This window comes from Scyliorhinus torazame, chromosome 10 (assembly GCF_047496885.1).
Source record: "Scyliorhinus torazame isolate Kashiwa2021f chromosome 10, sScyTor2.1, whole genome shotgun sequence".
In the NCBI taxonomy this organism is placed as follows: Eukaryota; Metazoa; Chordata; class Chondrichthyes; order Carcharhiniformes; family Scyliorhinidae; genus Scyliorhinus; species Scyliorhinus torazame.
The window spans coordinates 45,575,897-45,593,458 of NC_092716.1; the positions used below are offsets into that span (position 1 = coordinate 45,575,897).

Genomic DNA, 17,562 nt, shown 5'->3' on the forward strand with positions numbered 1-17,562 from the left:
ATCCATCCACAGTCGTGCTTGTGGGTCGCGAATGCTGCCCTGTTTTTTTGCAGGACTGCCCTATGTCGGTCCGTGCTGAGTGTGGTGGGGTTGAACCAAAACTCGCCTACTGCGCTAATTTTGTTCATATAGTCCCCTATATTGAGTGTTGCGGGGGCTCTAGCGGATTTCGCCATCTTCCAGACACACTGGTTGACTGGATCGAAAGAGAGGTGGTGAGAATTCATGAAGTCGATCCCCAAAATGTGATGTGCTCTGCTGTTGGGGGCAGGTCGACTAAAACTACGGGGTGTTTTGTGTTAATGGTTTCGATTTGGATGGGTACAGGGGTTGTGATGTGTCCCTGCTGTGAGTGGCCTGTGAAGCCGCTGAGGGTGATGGTGGCTAAAATGGGCCACGTGTCCTTACCAAGGGTGGAGGAATTTAAGGTGATGCTGGACCCTCCTGTGTCCCAGAGAAGCTCGATCGGCTGTCCCCTAACCTTTGCTGCGACTACGGGTCATCCTGACCTATCCCAAAGGGTATCGCAGACCCAACTGGGGGAGCCTGGACACCGTCAGTCCGTTCCGGTCAAGTCTGTCTGATCCGACTGGGCGCTAACGCTATGTATGGGCTCTGCCTTTTTCTTATTGAGAGTGCCTGTCTGTTGGGCTCTCTGTGGCTTTTTAGGGGCATTGCATTCTTTGGCAAAATGTCCCAACTGTCCGCAATTGTAGCATTCTTGCGGTTTTGCTGGGGGGCTGCTCTTTCCGTCGTTTACCCAGGCGGGGTTGTGAAGAGTGGTTCTTACTGCCTGCACGTCTGCGGCGGCTTGCTTTTCCTCGGGGGTTCTAGCAGCGGGTTTATTGTGAGCCGACTGTTCCCAAACGCGGGACAATCTTTTGACCACCCACTTCTCATTATGAGCCTCCTCCTAGGGGTCATAATTACTACAGGCATTCTGTCCTGCTTCCGTGGCATGGGAGGTAAGGGTGCAGGTCCATTTGGCCATATTGTCTGCGGACAAATGGGGACGGTCTACGTTTCCGAAAACGGCTTCAAAGTGAATCCACAAGCGTCCTGCGAACGCTGTGGGGTGTTCAGACTTTTTCCTGTCTGCACTTATTTAGGCCATCTACGGGGTCGCCCCGGTTATACCCGATCGCATCCAGGATCGCGGTATGCATTTCTGCAAGGGTGCCTCCTCCTACGTTCTGTGGGTCGGGAAGGGCTGCTGCGACCGATGGGTCTAAGCTGAGGACTGTGGGCTTTACCTGCTCTTTCTCATCCAGGCCGTACAAGGTCGCCTGGTGTTTGACGGTGGCAAAGAAATGGTGTGGGTCTGAAGCGGGGAGGAACGGTGTGATTTTAGCATATCTCTGCGCTGTCTCCTGCAATTCTTCCCAATCAGGGCCGTCTTCCTGTTCTAAACTTTCCCCAAAGGTTTCTTGGAATCCCTTTTGGACAGAAAGCATTGATTGCAGGTCTGCAATTTGCTTTCGGCACTTTGCATGGTCTAAGGTACTCTGCCTTTGATCCGTGGTTGCAGCGTGGAGCGCTCTCAAGGCTGCCTTGAGATCACTACATTGCTTCTGTAGCGTCTCCACCTGCTTCTCTGTCTCTTTCTTAACCAGGACTGCACGCTGCGTGTCCTGATAAGCCTTCTCATACTGGGATTGAAAACTGCTTAAATGCGCCAGACAAGAGTGGTGACCCCGTTTGGCGTCAGCCACCTCTTCGTCCTTGGCTTCTAACTGCCTTTTCAATTCCAGGTTCTCTTTCTCCATCTTGCATACATCGATTTTACTCATACGATGTATGCCTTCTATTTCTTTCCAGAGCGTCCTGACGACCTCCTCTGGGCCTCGCAATTGTGCCATGCAGGACACGATTGCCATCGGCTTGCGCGCTTTCGCTAAGCTTTTCTTATGAATTTCACTCATGTTCTCCCGCCAAGTATGCCCTATACTCCCGGGACCTGAGTCGTCATTATTACAGAAACCGCTCCACACGGGCCATCCTTTGCCCTGTAGAAATTTCCGAATTTCCACTTCCCAAATGGGACACTGTCCCACTTTAATGCTGCTGATCGGTGCGACCGCAAATTCTACGGGGTTCATGAGGCGTTGCATTGCATGCATGGCCATCTCTCTTATCTGCTTGCTACGTTCAAATTTGGAACAGGGGGGTAAGGTGGTGTCGTAGATGCGGGTACGGCTTGCGCTAATTTCCGAAAATACCGACTTCTGACAGTTTTGACGCAACAAAATCTATCAGTTTTACCTTACAACCCTGTTAGTTACGCATGCATACACACACTTCCGAATTGTGAATTATTAACCAGTACTGCTTGAACACTTGTGGATTTTTTTGTTTTTGTTTCCAATTGGATTCTATTCAAATTTCTGGGGTTCTCCCGGAGTGGGTTTCCATTTCTATGTCGGGTCCCGGCAGAGTCGCCAATTATGTTGCTCTTATTAGCCTTAGTTTTATTAGCTCTGATTATGTCACCTTTGCTCATGAGTCGCCAGGTATCTTTCGGATACCGCCACGTGGTTCAAGCTCGAGTTATGATTAATAAGTCAGCACACCGCTTTGTAAGATTGAAATCAATGGTCATTTATTATGTACAGCAATAAATACTTACACAATAATCCTACTATCTATATCAAAACCTACCACTACTGGCCAATACTTAACTTTTGGGGATGGCCCACCAGGTCAGCAAAACAAATGGTTTATCGAATTGGATCTGGCCTGCGGGATTCAAAAGGCTGATACGAGTCGATGGCTAGGAGTCTCTATCGGGTAGCGATCGCTGGAGTCAAACTTACAGTTTCTGGTCGATGTTCTTGCGAAGGTTGCGAGCAGAAGAAGGGAGAGAGAGAGAGATCTGAACTTGGCCCCTCAATTTATAGGGCCCAGGGGCTTCCCGCCTCTCGGGGCGGCCCTTGACCCTGAGTCCCAAGTGATTGGACTTGTTCACAATCACTGGGTTCGATATGCTCCAATAATGGGGCGATTCCTCGATCGGGGGGTGGTCGTTCACCTGTCTTTGTTTCAGCCACTGCAGGCGCCGACAGGTCTGGCCCGGCATTCAATTGCGAATATGTTGCAATTGTTCCCGGGGATAGCCGATTAAACTGCAGATGTCTGTGTTGATGTGCTGCTAATAGTCGTAGGTATCGATCTGGGCCGACTTCCCCAGAGCCGAATACACTATTCTGTCTGCAGCTGTCCGTTTGTGTCCTGTTGGTTGCTTTTCCCATCAGCCTTTTCGGTTAGCCATTTTATATCGGGTTTTGGCCAAATTAATCGGGAATCAGCCATTTTAGGTGGCTACACCATCAACTCTGTTTCTCTCTCCTCAAAGCGATTCCCACACGTTGTTTTTAATCCCGATTTCCAGCAGCTGTTCTAAAATGATAATCCTTGCACCTCGGTGGGGGCGGATAGGGACATTGGATAATGAGGGTTGGTCTGTCGTCAAGGTTTTGGAGGGGCTGAGCGTAAGGGATAAACTAAAAAGGAAATGGATGTGGCCGCTTTTAATGAAACCATCTTGTGAATGCAGAGACAATCACTACACAAATATGTTAAAAACATACCTTTTACTGAAATCCATTAACGCATTGATAATAATCCTGCATGCCACCACTAAATCTCCTCCACATCCTCCTGCGGAAGGGGGAGATGGCAGATACAGTTGGTAACAGGCCCAATGCTGATAATCTTGCCTGTAATTGAAGCATAGAACAGTTCATAATTACAACCTCATTCAAATATGCCCAGTGTACCTGACTGGCAACAATCACAGAACAAGTCAAACACAACACGTTAACATTTTCCAAAATGTCAAAAGTATTAGATTCTGGAAGTAACACAAAATTACTTTGGTATTTAACAGATCACCAAAAATTATTAAGCCTGGAAGAGGATGACATTTAAAATCTATCGATCACTGTAAAGTTAGTTATAAAAATGAGCAATGGGTAGAGTCATCTTTGAAACACCAATTGTTTTTTTTACTATATAATGCTCTATTACTGTTTAAAACATGGCCATTTATTCATTTTAGGTGGAGACTACTACTGCACTCTTTAAACGTACATCTCTTCGTCAAAACACATGGCTATAGAAATTCATTATGGGGATCGGATGTCCGTTATTCACAGCATCTTATATTCAGTTCCATTGCAAACAACAGAATGAAGTATCAGACACCGCACAGAAAGCATGGCAGATCCAACACTGTCCATTTTACACCACCGGAAGAGACAAATTTCAAGCCCCAAGTGTTTTTTTTAAATTTAGTTTTTACAACTGATACGAATTCAACTATTTGGTATTCAACATACTGGGAGAGCAGAAAGAATCCTCCAAGTTTATTTTAGAGTCAATGAAGATATTCACCTGTCTAGATCAGATAGTAGATCTTTGTCTGGTTGGACGGCCAGTTCAGACATCAACCAATCATGGAACGTTAACTGCAAAAGGAGGTAATGGTCCAGAGTTGCGTAGGATTTTTTCTTTTCAATTCAGTTTTATATATATCTTACATCTTAATATATAATACTGGGCGTGATTCTCCGGCCTCCTAGCAGCGTGTTTCTCGGCTGCAGGAGGCATCACGCTGTTCACTCGCGGCAGAATTCTCTACTCCCGCCGTTATCAATGGAAATTCACACTGAAGCCACCCCACGCCGCCGGGAACCAGCAGCAGGGGTGCGCTGCCTGCGAGACCAGGGAATCCCACCACCAGCGACGGCCGGAGGATTCGGGCCAATATACATTATATATACACACACACTATATTTTCAACGTAACGTTTTATTGGACAAGTTTAGCAGAAAACTGATTAATTTGATCAGTAGTACATTAATATAGAAACACGTTAAAAGTACTGCCTGTAACAAAGCTTTCGTCATGTAACTGATGCGATTCCATTTTCTGAAGTTCATAGATTTCATAGAATCCCTACAGTGCAGAAGGAGGCCATTCGGTCCACCATGTCTGCACCAGCTCTCTGAAAGAGCACCCTACCTAGGTCCAATCCTCCACCCTGTCCACGTAACCCTACCTAGGGGGAATTTAGAGTGCCCAATCCACCTCACAGCACGTCTTTGGACTGTGGGAGGAAACCAGAGCACCCAGAGGAAAGCCACGCAGACACGGGAAGAATGTGCAAACTCCACACACACAGTCACCTAAGGTCGGAATCGAACCTGGCTCTCTGGCGCTGTGAGGCAGCAGTGCCACGGTGCCGCCCCTTTCTTCCATAAATATTGTTAGTCACATTTTCTCAAAAGTTCACGTTGCTCAATGGTACAGAAACATGTGGTGATAACTGTGCACACATCAGATGAAACCTTTGGCAATTAATTAGTCTTGATCTGAAGGGTTAAATACCTGGTAACTTATATTTATATATATTTATTTGTATAGAAATTTTAATGTAAAAAAAAAAAGCCCCAAAGTCACTTCACAGGAGCATTATAAAACAAAACATAATATAGAGCCAGATAAGATATTGGGCGTCATTCTCCGACCCCCCGCCGGGTCGGAGAATGGCCGTTGGCCGTCGTGAATCCCGCCACCGCCCCCGCCTTAGTCTCCGGTACCGGAGATTGGGCGGGGGCGGGAATCGGGCCGCGCCGATTGGCGGGACCCCCCGCTCAATTCTCCGGCCCGGATGGGCCGAAGTCCCGCCCAGAAACTGCCTGTCCCGCCGGCGTAAATCAAAGCTGGTATTTACCGGCGGGACCAGGCGGCGTGGGCGGGCTCCGGGGTCCTGGGGGGGGGCACGGGGCGATCTGACGCCAGGGGGTGCCCCCACGGTGGCCTGGCCCGCGATCGGGGCCCACCGATCCGCGGGCGGGCCTGTGCTGTGGGGGCACTCTTTCCCTTCCGCCTCCGCCACGGCCTCCACCATGGCGGAGGCAGAAGAGACTCTCCCCACTGCGCATGCGCGGGAAACTGTCGGCGGCCGCTGACGCTCCCGCGCATGCGCCGCATTTCCGCGCCAGCTGGCGGGGCACCAAACACCATTTCCGCCAGCTGGCGGGGCAACAAATGCCATTTCCGCCAGCTGGCGGGGCGGAAATCCCTCCGGCGCCGGCCTAGCCCCTCAATGTTGGGGCTCGGCCCCCAAAGATGCGGAGCATTCCACACCTTTGGGCCGGCGTGATGCCCATCTGATTGGCGTCGTTTTTGGCGCCAGTTGGCGGACATCGCGCCGTTGGGGGAGAATTTTGCCCATTATGTCAGATCACCCAAAGCTTGCTGAAACAGCTAAGTTTTAAGGAACATCTTATAGAAGGAAAGTGAGGTAGAGAAGTGGAGAGGTGAAGGGAGGCTATTCCAGAGTTTAGGGTCGAGGCAGCTGAATTATCAATGATGGAGTGATTAAGATGGCAGATGCTCAAGAGGGAATAGCAAATTGGGAGTCTGCTTTGCACCTCTGTCCGACTGTCTTCTTTTGACTGGAGTAAATAGCACAGCTTGCAATTAAGCATACTACTGTGATTTGCTTATCACTTGCTTGATACTACTGCCGAAAACCAATTTAAACCGCTGTATATTTTCAGTTTCAAACCTCAATCTGTAGAATGTGCATCAAGGCCATTTTACCTATTAATCCAATATCTCTGAACAAATTCAGTCTGGAGAGCTACGTATTCAGTTACCTGGAGGTCTTTCACCCTCACAAGCTCCTTGAATGTGGGGTGTTTAAATACTGAGAGAGCAGCAGTGGCCCAATTTATAGGGAGACCTAGAAGATTGTTCCACGTAGGATCCAGCACTTCGCCCCGTTCTTGCCGAGCCTCCGGAATCAGCCGTGGAATTATATACTGTAGCTAAAAGCCAAAAAAATAAATAACATTGTCGTGAATACATGATCCAGATTTTACAAAAGGAATAATGCTGAGGCTATCACCATTATTCTGAAGTAAATTGGACAATAATTTTGTGTATTTGTACGCGCGGTTAAGCGCAAAGATTTGGAAGTTGCGTCCAAGTTGCTCTGCACTTTCATAAGTTTTACGTTACATCAAAATTTCAGGATTAACATCTATGAAAGGTGCACATTTGTTGTGCTTTCCTGTTAATTACTCATTATAATCAGCCGAAAAGGTTAGGGCTGGTACATTCATGTTGAAGTGAATTTTTATAGCATGTTAAGTCTTGATTACAGTCGAAGAACATTTCTGGTTGTCTCATTTCTTCTGAATTTAATTATTGTTGGAGATGTCAAAAAAATTAAAATAAAACATTTTTATAAAAGGTTTTTCTTTCTGTTTCTTTTATCTCTCTTAATCCCATCTTTCTTTCCCTCGCTTTGTTTCACTTTCTAAATTTGATTTAATATTGAATTAAATGTTCTAATTTATAATTCCTGGTTTAGACTTTGCATAGCTCAGTGAGAGTTTTCAACCTAATTGATTGCAGAGCCTCATTGCTCTTCGCCCATCTCCCACAGGGCACAAATTCTCTATACAGAACACCACGCTGAGTAGAATCCTGAGTAACTGTAAGCCGCCGCAAAGTTCCCATGAAAATATCTGGGCAGCTGTAAATGTCGTTCCTTCACTGCTGATCTCAAAACCCAGGCCAATGTGTTCACTTCAGCAACTGTTTTGACATGACTAGAATTTGTCAGGGCAAAGATCAGTGGGTGGATTCTCTGCCGCCAGTAGTGGCGTTCCGGGGCAGAGGAGAATCGAGTCTTGGGCTAAATACGGCGCTAATCTAGTTCCAATGCTCCAGTCCCCCACTGGCAGTGGCAGAGAGCTGTACACCCATCGCCAGCGGGAGGATGAACAAGCTGGAAGCCCGTTTCTCCACTCCCTCGTGATGCTCCAGCCCTCCTGGCCTGGATTGGCACGGGCATGGTGTGGTGCAACTATTTTCAAGCGTGACCCTGATGCAGTGGACCCCGCAGTGGGTCAAGGAGATAAGTATGTAACATGGGTACCCCCTAAAGTCCATTAGAGGGCCCCCCGCTTACAATATCAGAGGCCTCTAAATCTGAGAACCCCATATCAGAGACACCCCAACAGATACTCCCCATCAGAACCCTATAAAAAGACAAATCAGAGGGCCCCCCCATCAGAGATCCTCCCATCAGAGAGCCCCATCAGCGCTCCCCCCTACAGAGATCCCCCTCATCAGAGATCCCCCCCCAATCAGAGTATCCCCTCCCCATCAGAGATCTCCCCCATCACAATATCTGCCCCCCCTATCAGAGATCCCCCAACAGGGACCTCCCCGACCAAAATCGTCCCATCAGTCACCCCTGATGTTAAAGAGCAGTCCTGGCAGAAACAGTGAAAAAGTACTGCTGCCTGCTGCCTCAGACAGAAGTGTTGAAAGCAGCAGCTGTCGCAGGTCTCCTCGGCTTCATTGGAAGCCAAAACACATCACAAGGCTTTCGTCCTCCTCAAATCATTTGATCTGGAAGGCTTCTATTCACTTTCAAAGAGAAATAACTTTTAGTGGGCTGTAATTGACAGGGTAATAGCTTCCAAACAGCCAGGTGTCGGGATTGTTTGTTTTCATTTTCCTTCACGCTTGACTATATCTTAAGTACCTTGATTTGAAGCTAACGACAATGTTTATAAACATCTAGCTATGATTGACCATTCCAGACCACATCAAAAGAGGTTAAGTGCCATCTGCTGAGAAAAAGAGGAAATGAAACCATTTATCTCCTAGATATTTATAAACATTGTTGATTGTGGTTAGCTTCGAAGCCAGGTATTTGAGATGCATTTAGGCGTGAAGGGGGTCTCTGATATGGGGGTCTCTAATATGGGGATCTCTGATGGGGGGGTGACCCATAATTCCTATGGTGGGGGGGCATATGCCCCTATTTGTGTCGGGGGAGGGGCAGGAATTTCATTTTGGGGGGGGGGGAAAAGAGTAGGGGGCCCACTGCCGGACCTCTGTATTGGGCTGCTCACACAAAATGGCAGCTCATGCACAGACCAGGAGTGATCCTAACTCTGCGGGATAAACTAGACTCCCAAATGGAGAATCCAGCCTCAGGTGTTAGGACTCTGGCTAAGACAATACTGCATTTTTTATCTAATCACAATTGGTCCCATTAAAAGTATATACAATCAAAATTAACCGCACTCCATATCCAAACCAAAGGAAGGCAGTGACTGACTTGTAAAGTAAATCGAAGGATGCAGTACAGCTATATACTTGCTCACAAAATGTTTCACCTTGTGCATGAACCCAGGAGGAACAGATTGTTTATTATTATCCATTGATGATGAGGTAGATAAGCAGACTGCATAAACAACTGCTGCTGTACAAAACCTGTCAGAACAAAGGAGCAACATTAAACTACTACAATGGATCATATACCCAAATAGCTTCCATACACAGGTACACACAGATCACAGATACAGCTTTTCATGACTCCCAAACTAAGGGATGGGAATGATTTCTGAAACATTAATACTTTCATCTGGGATTGAAATCAAATGCTGATTTGTACAGCATTGTGGCTAATACATTATTATACAATACAGTGTAATTGTAATCAGATGACAATCTTTCCTAATATCTGAAACGTGGACGCCACAGTAAAGTATTATGTCTGTTATCATGTGAGTGTCCCTTTGTCTTATCACATGTCTTCAGTGATGTCATTGTGTGGGTAGAGCTGGGCTGTGGCTCTGTGAGTTTTATTTTCACTTGGGAGTTTGGACTGGTTTGAACTGCACAGGTTGAAAGGTGATTTTTTTTTTCTCTATCTTCATTTTAAAAGCTGTTCCAGACTACTTGGTAACTTAAAAGAGATAACTGCTTTCTGGAAGGAATTCAAATCTGCTGTTTGATAAGAGGAACAAGACTATCAATAACAACAGTCTTAAACCCGTGAGAAAGCCGTGCGCTGGGCCACGCCTTCGAAAAGGGGATTCTGGTTTTACTTGGATTTTGTTATTGAATTGGAACAGCTAAGGGGAATTCACTAAGAGTTATACATAGATTACTGTAGCTGTGTGGGGTTTTTATGTTCATAATTGATAAAAATTCTTGCTGTGTGTATTTATACAAATGTTAACTATGTTCTTAGAATAAAGCTTGTTTTTTCGATTGAAAACCCTAAGATGTCTGTTGAATAACACCTGAAGGCTGGCTCTTCTGCTCATCCCAGCCAAAATCAATAAACAGTTATAGGTCAGGAGAACTCCATAATATACTTTGGAGCTTTTAAACTTTGGCCCATAACACTATTTATTTGGCACATAGAATATCATAGAATATCATAGAATTTACAGTGCAGAAGGAGGCCATTCAGCCCATCGAGTCTGCACCGGCTCTTGGAAAGAGCACCCTACCCAAGGTCAACACCTCCACCCTATCCCCATAACCCAGTAACCCCACTCAACACTAAGGGCAATTTTGGACACTAAGGGCAATTTAGCATGGCCAATCCACCTAACCTGCACATCTTTGGACTGTGGGAGGAAACCGGAGCACCCGGAGGAAACCCACGCACACACGGGGAGGATGTGCAGACTCCGCACAGACAGTGACCCAAGCCGGAATCGAACCTGGGACCCTGGAGCTGTGAAGCAATTGTGCTATCCACAATGCTACCGTGCTGCCCATAAAATGGGCAGGGTGCATAGAACGCACAGTGCAGAAGGAGGCCATTCGGCCCATTGAATCTGCACCGACCCACTTAAGCCCTCACTTCCACCCTCTCCCTGTAACCCAATAACCCCTTCTTACCTTTTTGGTCACTAAGGGCAATTTATCATGGCCAATCCACCTAATCTGCATATCTTTGGACTGTGGGAGGAAACCGGAGCACCCGGAGGAAACCCACGCAGACATGGGGAGAACATGCAGACTCCACACAGACAGTGACCCAGCGGGGAATCGAACCTGGGACCCTGGCACTGTGAAGCCACAGTGCTATCCACTTGTGCTACCGTGCTGCCCAGGTGGATTGGTAATGCTAAAGAGAAACATCCTTTCTCTCCTGTCAGATATCTCCATTATTTAAAAACTGAATGACAAGCATTCCTTTCATACCTCGAGAACCTGTCTACTTCTCTTCTCAAACCCACGAGCTTCCTGTCCAACCACTGGTACTGACAAGGTGCTTCACGTGTCAATCATTTCTCTTTCAAAGCAAATTCTCCCCGATGTGCCGGTCTTCTGGAGTTCTGCATCATTAATCTCTATCTTTGCTCCTCAAATCGTGTGCATCTATCTGGTGGTGCACTTACACTGCAGCTACCAATGTGAAGCCGGCTGCAACATCACTTGCAGCCAGTGCTGGATTTATACAGTCCAGCCTGTTTCAACTGCAATCTTCCTACTCAGGGGAATGTTTGATCACATTTACAGGCAGCACAGAGCTGTCCTCTCTGTCGTGAAAACGTCAATTACTTAAAAAATAACGTCTGGAACAGCCTCCAAACATTTAAATCAAAAACAGACCAGTTTTAAAAAACGTTCTGGGGATTCCTTACTGTTTACAAAAGCAGTAAAAGTGGAGTTAATATTTCACGTGGCGTCAACCCAAATGCTGTAAGACTCTATCCTCATCAAGGCTTCCATTCGGGAACTAACTTCCGATCGAGACCATCACTTCACAGCATAGATAAAGCCACCATTTAAATGCACGCTGGAAAATCTTGAAGCGAACAGCCCCTTAATCTTTTTCAAGAAACAAAATACTAGGAAACAGGATTTTCTTCGTAGCTCAATTTCTAAATTTTGGGTCCAGTCTTGTAGCCTCTGCTTCAGCTGTCAAAGCTCTAAAGCAATGGAAAGAAAACTCTTACCCTCACTTTGCTCTTTTAACAGGCTCCTTAAACCCATCTTTTTGACCAAGCTTTTGGCCACTTGCACTAACATCTCCTTATGTGGTTCAGTTTCAACCTTTGTCTGATAACATTTCTATACTGCACTAATTTTAAAGGCAATACATAAATACAAGTTATTGTTGTTCTTGCTGCTTGGCACACAGGCTGCTACATTATCTTTTTTTTAAATTTCTATTGGCATTTTCAACATTATGTACACTGATATTCGTGTTTATTTATTGTACAGTGTAACGCAAAAAGGCTTTTAACTTACTTTACTCGCTGCCTTCAAGTTCGGCATGCCCCCCCCCCCCCCGCACTGCACCCCATTTCCCTAACCCCTCCCCTTCTCCCCCCGCCCACCCCCCCTTGCTATCCTCCCTGGTTGATGCAGGTTTTTTTTTTGGGTGGATGAGGGGGGGGGGGGGGGGGGGGGGGGGGGGAGGTGCAGGGGAGGTAGGTTCTCCCCCCCTTCCGCCGTGTTGTCCCTCTTTGCCTGTCTCAGACTCTCTGCCTCCTTTCTCCCCCTCCCCCCTCCTCCCTGGGTTGTGCATCCCTAGAGTTGCACCTTGTCTTTTGTTTTTTCCCCTCTCTACTCATTCCAGTTCTCCCTTTACTGGTTGTTGCTGGCCTCAAGCAGGTTTTGGAACCATGCAGCAAGGAAGCCTTTCTCTGACCCCGGGATGGCGTATTTAATCTTCTCCAGGTGGAGAAATTCCGAGAGGTCAGCGAGGCAGTCTGCAGCTGTGGGTGGTGCTGCTGATCGCCAGCCGAGCACGATTCTCCGGCGTGCGATTAGGGAAGCGAAAGCAAGGGCGTTGGCCCCCTTCCCCATGTATAGCTCTGGCTGCTCCGATACCCCAAAGATCGCCACATTTGGGCATGGCTTCACCCTCACCCCCACAACCTTGGACAATGCCTCGGAGAAGGCTACCCAGAACCCAGCAAGCTCGGGGCAAGCCCAGAACATGTGGGTGTGGTTGGCTGGGCCCCTCTGGAACCGTTCACATTTATGCTGCAACATTATCTGAGGAGTTGTGAATGGAGCTGTGCAGTAAGCAGAAAAATCCCCACTTCTGACCTTACGGTGGAGGGGAAATCATTGATTGATGAAGCAGCTAAAGACCTTTTGAGCTAGGACAATGCCCTGAAGAGCTCCTTCAACGATGTGCTGGGGCTGAAAATATTTTGTCTTCAATAATCACAGTATCTTCCTCAACGTAAGGTATGACTCCAGTCCCTGGGGAGATTTTCCCAGTTCCCACAGGCTTCAAATTTCACTCAGGCTCCTCACTCAAATGCTGCCTTGATGTCAAGGGCAGTCACTCTCACCTCACCTCTGACATTCAGTTCTTTTGTCCTTGTTTGGAGCAAGGATGTGATGAAGTCTGGAACAGAATGGCCCTGGCGAAACTGAGCAGCCAGTGCCACTTGGTAGCATCATTGATAAACCTTCCCTCACTTTACTGATGATCGATTGGGATGGGAATGGACTAGACTGGATATGTCATTTTGGTAAACAATACATATCAGGGCAACTTTCTGCTTTGCTGGGTAGGTATCAGTGTTTAGCCAAGCTGTTCCAATATGGCCAGGAGCGAGATTGGTTCTGCCCCGTATGCTCTCTAATGACACGCACAACATTAAAAGATTTGTTTTTGTTTTACAGTTTGTATGTTTTGCCATAAAGGTGGTGTTAGTGCCTGCCCATCAACATCCGTCTGTGTATTCCCACTGAAAACCTACATTTATTATTTTTGTCTTGCCAAATTTGCATGTTTCCTACCTTGATCTTCCTGCTTGACCCTTTAAACCAGGCCCGTCTCTGGACAACACACATTCTTCACTTACCTCATGCAGAATGTTGCAAATTCTCTGGTCCCACAGGTTAGGGACTGGTTTAGGTACTCGGCAAAGGAAACCCCTTCTTTACCGACTGGCTCTGCTAAATGTACACTGGAATTCACCAGTGATAGCGAGATCTCCAAGATGTGTACCTGAACTGTGAAAGCAGCCAGTCCTAAAATATGGACATCAGCAAGCGAAGGACCCTTAAAAAAATAACAAACCCATAGATTTTCATTGTGCAAAACAATCTCCTGTATAAATTCCAAGATAGAATAAGTTAATTAGGATTTTTATGTCAATTGCTAATAGAACAAGTTCTGAAATCTGAACATGAATCAGTAGCCAACAGATTATTTTACGTTGCCATGGGGAAATAATGACATCACCAAAATAGATCAGAAAACAAACTCTTTCGTTTTAAAATATTTTCTTAAATAATAATATTCTACTATTCATTACTTTGACATTCCTAACCATCTGAAGGTCTGAACTTTGTGAATTTGCTTGTGTGTTAAGAAAGTGAATGTCCCATTGCCACCTCCAGCGAGAAAATACACCCGTTTTGGTGTCCTTTCTTAATACTTCACAACTCTTGAAAGAGGCTATGTGCTGTTCTCTTACCTGGTTACTGGTCAGATGCAGAACTCGTGTCAGAACTGCATGTAAAAATCTTCTGTGGCCACACAACATTTTCACAAACAGAGAGGCCCATTCACCTTGTCTGTAAAAACAAAACATGCATACCTACTTAAAATGCACAAAAGGAAAAACTAAAAAATAGCAGCGTCTGACAATTGTTATGCTAGATTTTGGCTAGAACCTGATGGGACTACTCTTAGATAGTTTACTCAAAATGTTAACCACTTTTCAGAAACTGATGAAACCATTATGTGTTGCCAAAATTTTGTATTTTTATTTCACATCTATAACATTTGTAGATTTGTTTATTTCTATCTCTTCTGTATGTGTCATTAAGTGTAAAGTATTTATGGCTCTGAATGAAAACTATAATACTGTACAATACACAGGAGAAGAATGGATAACAAGGGGTGATTACAAAGCACTAGAATATCTCCTGGTCTTACTGTACTCATTGTACTCATTGTATCAATGTACTCATTGATGTTTACAGTTCATTTGGAGTGTGTGCACCATTTGAAACACAGCAGCCAAGTTGCACACAGTAATTTAGTGGCTAGATAATTAGTCTCTCTAGTAGAATTGGTCGATGAATAAATATTGACCAGGACGCTAGGGAGAAATCCCTTGCTCTGTTTTGAAATAATGCCATGGGATGAGGGCTTTTGGAGCCTCAGTTTTACACTTCATCTGAAAGACTTACAGTCTGTCATTCCCTCGACATTGCATCAGCCCAGGTTCTCTGCTCGGCTTTCTGGGATCGAACTTGAACTCACAACTTTCTGATTCAGATGAGGGTGTTCGACCATTAAACAGGCTCACTAAGTTACACAGACAGCTTCATGGCAGCTGGTTAGAGTAACACAAATATTTGAATAAGACTCGGGGCTTTTCACAGTAACTTCATACTTGTGACAATAAAAGGTTATTATTATTATTATTATTATTCTGGGTTAGGATATTGTGCCTAATTTAGGGTGAAGAGGGAGCTAGTCAACAGGGAAGCATCAAATTTGTAAGTGTTTTTTAAAAATCAAATAGAATACAATGGAATCAAACTGAATTAACATATTAAAGTAAACAAGAGCATGTTTGGAACCAGGCTTTGTACATCACAGTTACAACAAAGCTGATGTTTGAAACAAAATTAGATTTGGACCTTTTTTTAAATCTCTGTACAAGTATATACATATATGTTTCAGCAATAGTTTTCAGTGAGAGACAACAGATATTTACAGTGGAATCTAGCACTATGCAGCAAACATTAGGTCTTTTGCTACTTTCCAGCACATTTAGTAGCAGGTTTACTTTGATGCCAATATTGATTCCTAATGAAGAGGCATTTTTCCTGCCTTTCAATTTGCCTGTGTTCAATGCTGTTTAATTTGCAGCAGCATCTTACCTCTGTGGTGGGTTGAAATTTGTTGCTATAAGGAATGTCTGACAAAAGCTCTTCAACAGAAGGTCTCTGACCTACAAGTGCAAACACACAGTTACAGCACAGCCTAAAATAGATTATTGCCTTTCCAGAGCTGTCTTCGCATCTGTTAGAAGCACAAATTACAACCATTACATCGTCTTATGACTGCAGAAACAGCAAATATTTTTGACCGTACCACAGTATAGTCAAATGGATTTCCAGAAGAGAAGATTCAATATGCATCGAAACACTCAGTGATACAATTCCCATTTTCACCAACAACAGAAATTCAACAAGAAATAATATCAAACTTATGACAACAAGCCATTGGGCTCATCAAGCTGTTCAGTCCATCAGTGACTTTCTCAATCATGACTCTTCCTATATCCTTTCCCACTCACCCAAAGTCTTCTATCCCGTTCCCAACTCATATGTGACTCAGATAGAACTATTAATAATTCCAATACTGTTCAATTAATTTTCTCAATCAGTAGTGATTCTGCTCCTTCTTAAAATGTTTTAACTGACTTACAGTTAACTATATTATCTGACAATCGGTTCCACATGCCCTATCCTGTGGGAAAATATCTTCCATGAGCAAACTAAAAATAAATTCCCTACTTCTCTGTTCACTGATCAATAACACACACCTTTGTACACAATGTACACACATGTTTTGTAGCAGCTACACTGAAATTGGTCGGTAACTTTCCAATTCAGTGTTACATCATTATAAAAGAGTCACTGTTTAGCTTCTTTCCTTTATACAATCTCGGCCCATCAGCTGTTTGACCTTACCTCTGTCATAAGGTCAGAAGTGGGATGTTCGCTGATTATTGCACAATGTTCAGCGCCATTGGCGACTCCTCAGATACTGAAAAAGTCTATTCTACGCTGTCCTCCTCACAGATCCCAATCCTTTAGAATTCTTCGATTGAACCTGCCTCCACCACACATTCTGTCAGTTCATTCCAGACTGTAACCACTCGCTTTGTGAAAAGCTTCTCCTTACGTGGAATTTTTGCTTCTTTTGCCAATTACTTTAAATCCATGCCCTCTTGTACTCGATCCTTTCACGAGTGGGAAGTTTCTCCCTATCGACTCTGTCCAGACCCCTCATGATTTTGAATACCTCTATCAAATTCCAGGCTGAATTCTCCATGTGAGGATTAAGTGTTCCCGTTGGGACTGAATAGCCTGCCATTTGGGTTTCCGTTGGGGCCGCTATTCAGAAAGCAATTCAGGACATCCAAATGAGCCAGCACTCTGCTGATGAGAATTGAAAGTAATTCCCAGCCCACCGGGCGTTGTAACCTCTAGGGCCAGAATTAACACTAATGAGTCTGACAGCTGGAGATGTTTTTAAGCGCTCCACTCACACACACTCACTGGAGCCACGAAGTTGGCTAAGAAGACCTGCCCCCCAATTTCCGCAGACCAAGATGGACCCACTGCTCGATGCCAATTTGGAGAGGAGGGACATCCCCTTCCCCAGGGTGGGCAGCAGACTCCTGAACATTACCTGGGGGATGGTGGCGGAGTCAGTCAGCGCTGCCAGTCTCACCGGGGGGAGACAGCTCGTGGTCGGAGGGGCAGGGGTCATTGGTGAGGCCTCTGGCCCAGGAGGGGCAGAGTGGGCCAGAGAACCAGGGGACTCTCCAAAGGCCCCGGTGCATATGTCCTTTGTGTGGCGTGTGCTCTGCTAATCCCTTGCTTCCTCTGCAGTGGGGCTGAGCTTCTGAGGATTGCCAACACCTGATGGGTCCTTGATTGAGCTTGGCCACACTGATCCCCTTGACAATACAGCTGGGGTATGAGGGGCAGACTGGGTGGGCTCCC

At 45.6% G+C, this 17,562-nt stretch overlaps 1 protein-coding gene across 1 annotated transcript in view; it reads right to left on the reverse strand.

Moving 5' to 3' along the window:
* Window positions 1–17,562, reverse strand: part of LOC140430530 (Fanconi anemia group A protein-like) — a 179,264-nt gene that overhangs the window by 47,674 nt on the left and 114,028 nt on the right. Inside the window, 7 exon segments of the mRNA XM_072518055.1 lie at window positions 3,588–3,716; window positions 4,393–4,466; window positions 6,666–6,836; window positions 9,210–9,306; window positions 13,668–13,867; window positions 14,286–14,385; window positions 15,706–15,776. Of these exon segments, the coding sequence (XP_072374156.1) occupies window positions 3,588–3,716; window positions 4,393–4,466; window positions 6,666–6,836; window positions 9,210–9,306; window positions 13,668–13,867; window positions 14,286–14,385; window positions 15,706–15,776 (842 nt within the window).